General features: G+C 30.5%; 1 protein-coding gene across 2 annotated transcripts in view; it reads left to right on the top strand.

Annotated features, from left to right (window-relative positions):
• LOC125071491 (homeobox protein mls-2) overlaps nucleotides 1–12,974 on the top strand; it is an 84,306-nt gene that overhangs the window by 22,454 nt on the left and 48,878 nt on the right. For both annotated transcript variants that reach the window (XM_047681759.1, XM_047681760.1), the window contains exon 3: nucleotides 1,833–2,065. In XM_047681759.1, the coding sequence (XP_047537715.1) occupies nucleotides 1,833–2,065 (233 nt within the window). The remainder of the gene's footprint in view (nucleotides 1–1,832; nucleotides 2,066–12,974) is intronic.

Here is a 12,974-nt window from a genome sequence, read left to right as displayed (position 1 = left end):
CGCGCCGCTCTCGTCGCAATTATTAAAAGAGGCGCGTGTATTCGTGGCTGTTATTGTTTTATCGAAAGCGTTTGTTGTTATTATGTATTCTAATTATTATATTCAAGGTTTCATTTATTTATTTCGACAATTTTTTACAAACAACCATTCAATATAAAATATTGTAACACATTTTTTACTAATGAATCCTCGTATTTGACAGTAAATAAAGAAAAAAAAAAATGTTCAAAAGGTGTTCTATTCGGGTTAGAATACATCAATTTAATTAATCGATAAAAATAAAACACCTGTTTTTTACGACTTTACGGCATCATGGGAAAATATTTTTTCAGCCAAATTTGAGAGTACTTTGGTCTGCTTTTAATTTAAAAAAAATATATATATTTTAGTCTCAGCTAAATTGTAATTGTAGTAAATATTGTATAGCTAATTTATTAAAGCTTTATTATTGCTTGTAATTAGCACAAGATATAAATATAATAATGTGTTTGTAATATTTTGATAATAGTTAATGTGATGTCTTCAATTATATTTTTAATCACCGTAATTAAACACATAATGTGTTGGCAAAGGTAGCAAACTTGTCAGACTCAATTATAGAAATATAAAATGTCTAGTATTATAAAGGTTTAAGAAATAAAACACGGAATGCGATGCACAGCGTTTACTGCTCGGACCCGAGCAACTATCACAGATAATTTCTAAATAATGCCTCTGTTACACACACGCTTATAAATTAGAAAATAAATCCTAATCCAACAAAACTAGCTAATATATTTTCATAAAAAAATAACCTATTTTTACCTTTAAACATTATTAAAAATTAAAGCAAAACTTAAATGTTTAACTTAAAGATGTAGGTATATTTTATACAGATATTATATCTAAGAGAACAAAGTTACAGCTGTAATCATCAGCTGGGGTTATGTTCCTGACGTAGTGAGGAGACGTTAAATCCTGGTACCTGTTGCTGTAAACTATGGCAAAGAGGTAAACTTTGAGGCTTCTATACTATATTTTGAACGTGTTAGGCTTTTCAGGAGAGATAATTTAAGAGTAATAAAAATTCGGAACTGGAACTTAGTACATAAATTCTTTGTATATCATATAGAGATATTATTATTAACTCTTACACACATATTGACTCTTATGTATATATATATATGAAGTCTCTCTGTGAGAAGAGATAAACAAACATATCTAAAGATTTAATAAAGATAGAAGAATAGCTTTATTAAATAAACAATATGACATATTTATGCGCACTTTTATCCCATTAAGCCGTTAATTACATTCATAAGTAATAATATCCGTCACGGATTTTAGTATGAATGAGCCTACATCCCCGGGTTCGTATTTTACACTCGTGCGACATCTCTTCAGCATAGTTGTCTCTGAGCCAAATATTTTAATTGCCGTCGAAGTCAGGCTAAAAGGGCGGATTGATTGCGAACGGTCGTGAGCGACGCGTCTCTTCACTGCGCGATTTATCGACTGTTTACAGAGGTTAATTACGGCTATTTCGCGTGCTTCGTGAATAGGGGTGTCGGTGCTTATAATTTTGACTTAGTGTTATGGTGTGCAGTTAATATTAGTTATTTTAATTTATAGGCAGCCTTCGACTTTCTTTCGAATCTTAGAAGTGCGTTGGCTTAAAATAGATTTATGATATAACCTTTAGAAGTTATGGATTAACCTTTACTTATAAACGATTTTGAATAATGTCTTTATACTGGTGAGGAATAAATCTCGTTTAAAAATAATATCTTCAATTACCTTCGAAATCACCTAAATTTCAATTAAATATTTATGATTATCTTTAATTATTGCAGATTCAAAGTTAATGAAACGAAAGAAGTCCACTGAGGATGTTCGCTCTCCCCTTGGAGGAGAGGGATCGATGACCAGTGAGGAGGGTGAGGAGGTCGGGAGGCGTAAGAAGGCTCGTACCACCTTCACAGGCCGACAGATCTTCGAGTTGGAGAAGCTGTTCGAGGTGAAGAAGTATCTTTCGTCCGGCGAGAGGGCTGATATGGCGAAACTGCTCAATGTAACAGAAACTCAGGTAAGATTAGAAAAATTTAAATTGTACAAGTACGAAACGCTGGATCTTCAAGAACATGGCGACTTATGTCAATTTACGTTAGTGACCAAAAAGATCTGTTTTTCATTGCCTTAAATTTTATCACTCTACTATATATAACAATTATAGCTGGAATTGTTAATTATATTATTATCAAACGTTCCGGTTATATTTACATTTATCGAGGAATGCCTGATACGCTTCGGTTACAAGTTACCATTATTAATCAATGCGTAAAAAGAAGTCGTTAACGTGATTAAATATAATGAACATGTTGTAAATGAACATATACTAACATCTAATGAATGTTATTGACTGAGACTAAATGTTAGTAAATATGTTTTAGAAGTTTCTAGAAATATATATACAGTATGACATACATCTTATAACATGTACGGAAAATATATATGTCAGATAAATCTCGACTCCAGAATAATAAAGACAGTTGTAATAAGATAGTTGCTGTTCTCAGTTTCTGACGTCTTGACTTCGCACAAACTCCTTGGGTTCTCGGTGTCTTTGCTTGAGACAGAACTAATGAAAAAATCTGTTATTTGAATAAAATTCAGAGTAAATCTTAGAAATTCTTTTAATGGATTTAAATTTGGTGTTATAAATATTATAATATGGTGACTGTGATTGATTTTAGTATTTATTAAATTTATATTACGATATTTATGACATTAGTGTCAATATTTGACAATGATCGTATACTTTCTCTTTTTCTCTCGGGAGAGAGGAGAGTGATCTCTATCTTATCATTTATTATAACTTCAATTATATTTTTGACATGACATTTGTATAAATTTAATATTTAATTGCTATTATTATTTAAGTTTCACTAATATTTCTTATTTTATTAATCATAATACAATTTCTTTTCAAAATTAATTAAGTACGACTTTCAAGTTCTTCGTTAAAATGTTTAAATCCTAATTAGAAATACCACTAGAATTGACATGTATTGTGAAGTACAATGGTACCAGGCTTAGGCGCTGAATACTCATAATATTTTAAGTGATTTAAATCATGCCTATAATTGAAACATACATTGAACAAAAAAATGCTGCACCAACACTGTACGAGTTCGCTGGATTTAATGCATGACTAACAACTCGAAGAGTCTACATCTGTCAATAGCAGATATTTAAAGCTTAACATATTAGTCTACTAATTACTTAATGGGTCATCACCTCGTCGCCACTTCCAAGAAATCTTACCGAATTAAACGGCCGAGTGTAACGCGCTGTAACGCGCCGGCGCAGGTGACGAGCGAACGCGATACTTTTTGAAATAGGTACACTACTCTCTTAGATGAAATATATGCATTATGGCCTTAAGAGTACCAAAATCTTTTTTTTTTTTTGTTATAGGTTCATTACGTTGCCCAAGGTCTACTTAGAAGTGACAAATAGACGTGAGAAAAATATAATGAATATGTTAGATAATCAAAATCATTTATCTCACTTTCTAAGATAGCAATGCAACTGGCAAGTTGTGTACTTACATATTTTGATAAATTCGATAATTATTTAAAAAATGCCACGATATATGGTAAGTTCATCGAGTCCCAGCTTTTAAATATTAATTATTATTATTTGAACATTTTTAGAACCAATAAATGAGAAGTTTATTAATAAAATTAAAAGCGATCTTATGTAATTAATCCACATATACAAAACCGATATATCTGTACCGAAATTTGTGCAAAATTTCAGCTCAATAGTTTGTGTACTGGGCATAAAGCAAATCACCTGCAAGAATTTACATTTATATCACTTTAATAGAGTTTTATATTATTTTCTTTAGTTAAGTTACTTAAATTATTAATTAAAAATTTACAATCAAAAGTTATTTCTTCAATTTATTAATTATATTTATCGTTGTTATCAGTTATAATCCCCGCCATCTTTATTTCGAATGTGATGTTTTGTAAAAGCCCGCCAAAACTACTTAACATTTTTCCACAGATAATAAAGACATAATTTCTGTCATAAATTAATTAACAAAGTTACCATTTGTTTGCAGTGGATATAAATAAACAAAATATGTTGGTTCGAAATATAAAAAAGAATATTACACATTATTATAATTTGGTTATAATCGTTAATTTAAAGTTAACGTAACTAATAAATACAGTGAAATACATACCTAAACAATTTTTCTTACGCCATTTTGATGATATTATATATGGGTTTGTAGACTCACGAAAAAGACTTCCTCGAGGTCTTTTACAGTTTAATATCTACATATTTTATAGTCAGTATACGTATATTTTAATCTGGACTTATTCTTACTTACATTTTACTTCAGAAGTTAATGTCGAACTGATCAAGTCAAGAAGTTTCTGTTTCTGTTTTGAGTGATATTATAGTTATTTATCTTTGACATATTCATGGGTGAAGAATAAATTTGAAATAATAAAGAAAATAAATTTATTAATCGAAATAAGTGCAGGTATCGTGATTCAATATTTACTATTATTATAAAAATATTATTACATACGACGATTATAAATGAAATTTAAAAGATATTTATTGATAATAAAATTTTAAATTTTTATCAATGAATATACCTCAGTACTTCTCAACATTATTTAATCATCGTTTATCATTTATAAAATGATGAAACAAAAGCAGAAATGGAACATTTGATACAGAAACGATCTTAGAAATTAATTCAATTATTTTAATATTTTGTAATTTTATAACTTACATACAATAAGTACGCAATAAGTCCAGACTTGAGGGCGTGCAAAAAGCTATTACTCTCTTGTAACAGACATTATATTATATAACATACAATTTGTCTATATGTATAAAAACATATATCCAGTGTTGACAAATTCTTTTGCACGAGTAACTTAATGGGCCACCATCCTATGCGGTTCTACGAAATCTTAACAAATTAAGTGCTTAGTTGCCAGCTGGGGCTCCGCTTGTTTTGATAGGATTCATTCATAAGCGGTAGCGTTTTGAACTAATTCAGTACGTATCGCAAATGCAATGAAATCGTCGCAGTACAGGCTCGTTATAATTGTAAGGAAAAAAGATAAACGTCATTTGTTTTTTATTTGCTAATAATTCAATTTAAAAATATTAGTTTGTTTATATTTTTTATTTATGATACATAAACATTATATAATATTTATATTAATTAATAAGTCACAGATTATCGTTAATTATTTCATTAGTTATTTTAATTAATTATAAAACATCGTAAGTTTGTAGAACTTCAGTAACTTATATGACAAAAATTACTGATCTAATCGCTTATACCTTGTACCATGTTCGCAACTCAAAAGAGATAATTATACCATCCAAGGTGGTACCGTCCCCCGCTGACGAAGCACACATGGCGTCACTAATTAAAGCCATGGCTGTCCCATCACTACACGCCATCACACGCGTTACACTTAACAATATGTAATTAATAGATCGTTATAGTTTGAAAAGTTACATAAATAATTAATGCAGATTACTTACTATTTATAATATTCAATTAAATTATAGAGTATTGATAACATTAATTTACATTAAAGAATATTTTTATCTTTAAATTACTATACAGAATTTTTATCGAGGTCGGGGCATAAATTTTCGGACTGATTACTGATTGGTCTTAAAAGGAAACAATTGTTTGGTTATTCCTTGGTGCTAAATGTTTTGTGAAGACAAGTTTCCTGTAATTTGACGAATTAAAGATAATAATTTTAATACATAATTTTGTATGCAATTTTGTGACCTCGTGTAGAAATTAGATAATCGTTTGTGTTTAATACATTTAAAAAAATACGAGAAATCATAGTTCTTCAAATGTGTATCCGATTCGTTACGAACTGTCCGATTTGTAAATGCATTGTATAATGTCATCTGTGCAAATTGCACAGATACGACGTGACTCCAACTGGTATTTTTTTAACGAACTCTTAATTAATATCATAACCTTGTAATATTGCTAATCACGATTTAAAAGTTCAGATACGACACTATTTGTATAAAGCATAAATTTAATTGTGGATTCCAAATAACCATGCTAACTAAAGATACACTTTAAACTTACAATAAAGTGAATAAACTCGATTGCCCTCGAAGTATCCATGTATTCAATTCAGAGTCTCATATCTTACTCTCTCACTAAAATATTTATAACTGTTATATTCCACATTTATCACCCAATAATCCGCCACGTGTCCAAATATTCACAAGTCAATTAAGCCAACGGATGTCTGTACGGAAGCTGGCAAAAAATCCGTCTAATTTAAGATGACAAGATTTTTTTATACAAGTTCACAGGTTTTTATGTACACTTAAATTTTTTTTTATATCATACTCGAAATTTTGACGTTGTAAATTAATAACAAGAAATCAACTGTCACGTGTCTTTATTTGAATATATAAAAACTATATGTTGAATTCAGATAGATTTTTTAAATAATATATAACTATATAAGTATTATGATTTCATTGTAATGTTATGCCATATATTATGTTTATATCTGCCTTGTAAACCCCTACATCTTTCTATATCTGTTTCTTTCCTCTACCTTACGGTTGCCTGGAAGAGATCGCTATTTTTGCTCTTGTGAATCTATCTTAAACATGACTAAATTATGTGTTTACTGGTGTACAATAAAAAGTATTTTAATTTTTTGATATTTTTGAACTATGCGGTTTATACTTAAAAATTATATCAGTGACTTATACAAATATAAGTTTATGTTAAGTTTGAGAACACAGATACATTTTCTGAGTAAAAAAAAGAGATCTGTCGTGTGATACCCGGTTAGAACGAAATTGCTTTCGTTATATATTATATGTTAAATAAAAGACAATTAAATAAATTAGCAACGTTCGAGAATAATAAAATGACAAGAAATAAAACTATTAAAATCCCATGTGAATTATTATGAAAAATGAGCGCAAATAATGTTATATAAATCCATTTATAACAGAAAGAGACAAAGATAATGAAAGAGAAAGATAGTGAGAGGTCGAAAGGTCGGCTGGAGGAAATCTGCTAGTTTCTCTACTGTATATACCGTATACGGGTAAAAGACCTTCGTTCCAAAAAAAAATCTATTTGAGTATAATATCTGTCTATTGCTGTATCAAGGCTACTGATCCGAATTTTAAACAATTTTGTATTAAGCAGGCTTGAACCCCAAGGAAACTAACTACTAAGCGACGCGCGGGCAACAACAAGTACTCCATGTAAATAAAAATATCATTAGAATATGTGAAATTTACGACTTACAAATAATTTTTGATTGGAGGCAATTGATTAGCGTGTTAAGCAATGCCCTGTCTACTTCTTGCAGCGTCTATAACTGAGGTCATAAGTTTATTTACTTAACACAATTTCGTAACAGGCCTGTGCTTACCCGGCGTGTAAGGTGTGCAAAAAATCCGGGAAAAAATGGATCGCCTCGCCGATATAATCAATTCTTTGACCAAAAGGCAATCTCTTAAAAAATATTTTTTGTTTGGAGGGGAGATCGCCACAACACTGTTTAAAATCGGACGCTTGTTGTCCTTAATGGAGCTGTTTTGTAGTATTATTTGTTTTCTGACACAAACGTAAAGAAATGTAAAGGCGAATGATATAAAACAATCTTAATTTATCAATATTTTCAACTAGGGTTTCCAGTATTTTTCATCGTAATTATACTAGTCGATGTCACGTTATTCCCAGCTTAGAATGTGGATCCTACCGAGAAGAGCCACGAGGAACTCGTCGTGTAATTGCAATACAAATTATATATAAGTATTTATTAATTATTTGTATGTATGGAGATAGTATTCTTTGGTTTTTATGCAGGATATACATATAAATTTAATTGCATTTAATGTAACATAAAAATATCGATTAGTGAAAAATAATGGCTACTAAATTAATTGCCTGTTTATCTGGTGCTAAATTTAAAGTTCATTTAATATTCTAAAATAATTTAAAACTGCTTGTAAAAGGTTAGCGAAACAAAGTATTTTTCATGAGTATATAAGTGCCTTAATGTCTCAAAGGTATACGACCTAGCGATGTGTTAGTCGCACGTTTAATCCTGACTCATTGGGCTACTCTCGTATAGTTTTTGAATTCTCGTGAATAATTGAAAAATCGTCTACAAGATTGAATTTAGAAAAGTTTAGTCACTTTATTTTTGAAGATTATTTAAAAACAAATGACTGTATGTACGTTTAAACGGGTAGATAGATTCTTATGAGGTATATGTTCATGAAATCGAATATGATACCGAATGTAATAACCTTTATTTGAAATTATTCCCAACGCACAGCTAGTACTGAGATTGTATACGTTTAACACAAAATCTTCAAACTAAACCAAACATTGTTTATATTGCTAAGTGCCACTAATTAATTCACTATTATATAACAGATCGTCCGTGTGTATGCGACTTGAATGTTCATATTCATAGCAAGAAAAGCGACGTTAATTGATTCCTCGTTTCCTTCAATGTATGCGATAAGTTTATACGATCTTAAATGTTCTCTATTCTAACGTGTTAAGTGTTAAATTGTTGGAAGTGTTGCTCGAGTTACGTCGTTTCGTTCCGAGAAGTGTATATGCAATCTCCGGGGATTATTATGTACAGAGTGATTTTAAGTTGATGAGTTTATTTTGATTAAATATAAAGGAGATTCATTTGAATACATTCTCTCAAATGCAAATAATATTGAACATTTTATATCTCGGTATCTCGCACACTTCATATTTAAGGAGAAAAAGATTAATCATTCGAAATTATTTGTTTAAAATGCATTCATTAGGCAGACTGGCAAATGAGACACCTGATGGAATGTGGTCACCACCATAGTCATGTCATAGATAATGACAGTGAAAGTAATATTAATATTGGTAGCTACACTGGCTTCAAAACTTCGAACAAAATAATACTAGGTATTGCTATTTGGAGGTAGAATAATTGATGAGTAGGTATAGGACCTACCCAGATTTCACAAAGCCAATTATGATGGGCGTTACATTGAACTAAGAACACTAGTTCGTATGACGCAATTGATAATATAGATTTGTACCAACAAACTAACAACTATATTTATATTTATCGCACTTATATCGCCATTATTATAATCTTTTTTTTGTTAACCGTATTTTATTTGTTTTGTTTATATAATAAATAATAGAAATGTTATGCGATGTTCGCAGTATGTTTTATTCTTTATCTTAATGGAATATAAATTGTTAGTCGTAAGAATAAAACGCCTCGATTTTTTAATCGAGTTAGCGTTGTGATTTTCTACAATCACTCTGTATACAGCTGGTTGGCATGTCATCTGTTAAGTGTTTTTGTCATCCCCCGCGGCGAGGTGCGCTTGTTGAGCTGCGCGTGCGCAAGATGTTCACTTTTGATTTGACTTATGAGATCTAATTGTGACATCATTAGTTTGAATGCACTGTTGATATAAGCCGTGGCATTTTATCGTTTCGGCGGGAAATTTTGCTGTCTTTTTCTGTCTCAGATACACTTGGATTTTCCATTTCTCTTGCGAGACTAAAAGTACGGAACGAGACGTGACCTTGTCATTTTCACACACTTGTACATTAAATTCGTGCAATATATTACAGCTGTAGAGTCAAATTACTAAATAAAAATAATTCTCCATGTTGTATTTGTTCATAGAAACTTTTATTTCATATTCGACTCGGTAAGGTTTGGGGAAACTACTTCAAATGCTAAAACTATTTTTTTTTTTTTAATTTTAGTACAACTCGTGTTACACCTGTCATTACTATAAATCCTTCATTCAATTAAAAAGTTATATTTAAATTGCTTTAATATTTCAGATTTGATTGTTATATATAATATAGAACCAAATTTTATTATTATTATTACGTTTAGGGCTTATTCTGCACGCTGCATCGTTTAAGATGCAAGAGTTCTATTTACTGGGGTATTAAATAAATTAAAAAATGTATACTAGTCTTTGAATACCGAAAAATATAATTTATTTTAATTCCGAGAATGAAATAAATTATCTTTCATTGCTATTTTAGGTATCAATAGAATATTTCTCTGAAAATCATATCCCAATTGCGTAACGCAAACACGTGAGAACCAACAAATTTCAATGGACATTAATATTGTGTGATCAGTTGTAATTAAATTATACTCGTGCTGATTAACTCGTTGGATTTTCAGCTTAATTACGTTGATGTAAATCACATAATCGTGTACACATCACAGGCCATCATTTGATATTCATAATTCGAATACAAATAGATGGGTCTTTGAACGATTCACTTTTGGAAATAATACCTATTACATTATCCGATTAATGTAGAAAGAACTCTATGCTGCTGAGACAAAGTTCATTTTTCCTTGTTGTACTAATAACATGAGCGAACGAGCAACCTCGCCCAGGGTTGCCAAGCAACGAAATTGGCTTCCTACGAGAATAATCTAATACAATATCATCATTATAATGATAGTCTGTTTTTATGTTTATTTAGTAAACAGGATGAATGAGATAGGACTGCGATTAATATATTGATATGTCTACTGTCATAAATCAATTGAAGCGGTATTATATAGATTAATTATATTAAGGAAGTGATAAAAAGAATCAACAACGGAAAGTATCGGGTTCAAAGTTTTAGGCTTATTTATAAGATGTCATTAGTCTTATATTTGTTGTTGATTTTAAAAGATTCTTCCGATTGATGTCCAATTTATATTTTTATTTAAAAAAATCGCGGGTGACATCCCTAATTCATATTTTGTTAGTCCACGACCGCGAAATGGGTCGTCAAATCGTCGGTCGATTGGCCGTCGAAAGCTGAATGTAAATTAATAAACACCAATAGGGAGTTTAATGTTTAATGCATTAAGTCGTAAATCTTGTAAAGCCTCGTTAAATTACTAATGAGCTGACGTACTGTCTTGGCCCCCTCTCTTGACGGATTCAAATTCGATAATAAATGTTTCCTACGTTTATTTTTATAAGTCAATTTCTTTCCACTGTAAAGTCATAAAATCCTTATAATATATCATCAACGTTTTTTTTTTTGTACTTTAAGTATCGTAAAAGTAAATGTTCGAATTTCAAATTTATTTACACTAAGATAATGTTATTATATATCTTATTTCTCATTCAAATCAAGTCGAATATATTTTAATCAAGTTAAATTTACAATAAAGCATTTTTGAAACGTCAATCTTGTAACTCAACCACCGTTTCGGAAGGCTGCCTCTAACGAAAGTAACTCACTTAGTTTTTAATTTATTGATTGTTTGTTTGTCAGTTGAATATTTTATAACGTGAACATTGAAAATGAGAGTCAGCCCTAAATACAATCCGATTTATGACCGCCAAATCGTCGATTACGCCGACCATTGGATACGTAATTTAAATTAATAAACAGCACCGACCATTAATGTTTGATGGATGGAGCAATAATCGCGTCGTGACAGCCCTGCCTCAAACGGCCCGCCTCATTAGAGCACAAAAACGCGCCGCGGCGGGAGATCACTACGGCAACTCTTGTTTGCTTCAGTTTTTATACACGTTTCGTGTTGTACAACCCTGGGTGGATAATCCAGTGGATATAGCGTCAGCTAGAGCTATATAACGCTATGATTCGAAATTCAATTGCTTGGATTTAACGGTTTAGTTGATTAGTTAGAATTGAATATCAACTAATGTTATATTAACCTATTCTCATTGAAATTTTACTGGAATCGAGAGTCATAGGTATGTACAAGTATCTCTTATTATTATTATTATTCAGGATTATCTATATAAAACATTTAAATTGCTTAAGTTTTATTATGTGTGGTTATTATATCCTGTTGGGCTAGTTGCAGAACCACTAGGGTAGAAAATTATCCCGCTAAATGTCAATAGTTCATTAGATGAGAGTTGAATCTAGGTATTTTTGATCCTTATTTGGCATTGTAAATAGGCAAAGGTTAGTCACGATTAGTACTGGTTGCTGATTTGAAGTCAATATAAAAAAAAGGCTTAGCAATGTACATAAACATCAGTGGATACTCAGCTTTAGTCGTTTAAGGTTGACATTTTTTGCGACAATTATTATATGACAGAAGTTAAATACATTTCTTTTTGTAGAAGTAATAATTTTATATGTGACTAATTTAAAAAATATATACTATTAATTAATGTTTCGTGAAAGTACTATCGATTTCAAAATTTTAATTAGAACAATTATAATTACGGTATTTGCATACATTAAGCGAAATATTTTTTATAACGTACATCAATTAACTTTGGTAATTAATTATTTTTTACGCTATTTTAGTTAAACTAAATCCAATCTATTGAACATATATAATATTAGGTATTATCCGTCCGGTTTCAAAAGGCACATGTTGATTTCTGGAAGCCGGCTATAAATCCAACGTTTGAACTTCTCGCTCCTATTATCCTAGTGGCAGGGCTACCGGCATTCCGACCTAATGCGACAGCAACCGTTAAATTTTAATCTTCCTTTTTTAAATACGGGAATTTGATTGGTCAATTGTGTGTTTTTATAACATTCGTTTGAAGGTTTTCGGTCTATAAAATACCAATGTAGACACAAAAAAAAAACTATTACCAGTGAGACTATTTATTTTTTATGTGATACTTTTTCATTTTATTATACATTTAAATGGAATGATTATTAATAATATAGATAGAAAAAATTCAAATTAGGAACATTGTTCTGACTAAAATATGACAATGAAAAAGTTTGACAAAGTTTAAACATAACAAAGACATCATGGAAATGTTTACGCCGCGCTGCGGCGCTGAGGGTTGATAGATATATTTACATGGGCCAATTCATTAGACATATTATATAGACTACCTGACAAGGTCTTCACAGCTGAGCAATGTGTTGATTAACATAA

Source organism: Vanessa atalanta, chromosome 19, assembly GCF_905147765.1.
Source record: "Vanessa atalanta chromosome 19, ilVanAtal1.2, whole genome shotgun sequence".
NCBI classification, from domain to species: domain Eukaryota; kingdom Metazoa; phylum Arthropoda; class Insecta; order Lepidoptera; family Nymphalidae; genus Vanessa; species Vanessa atalanta.
This window is presented reverse-complemented; position numbering and strand designations above follow the sequence as displayed.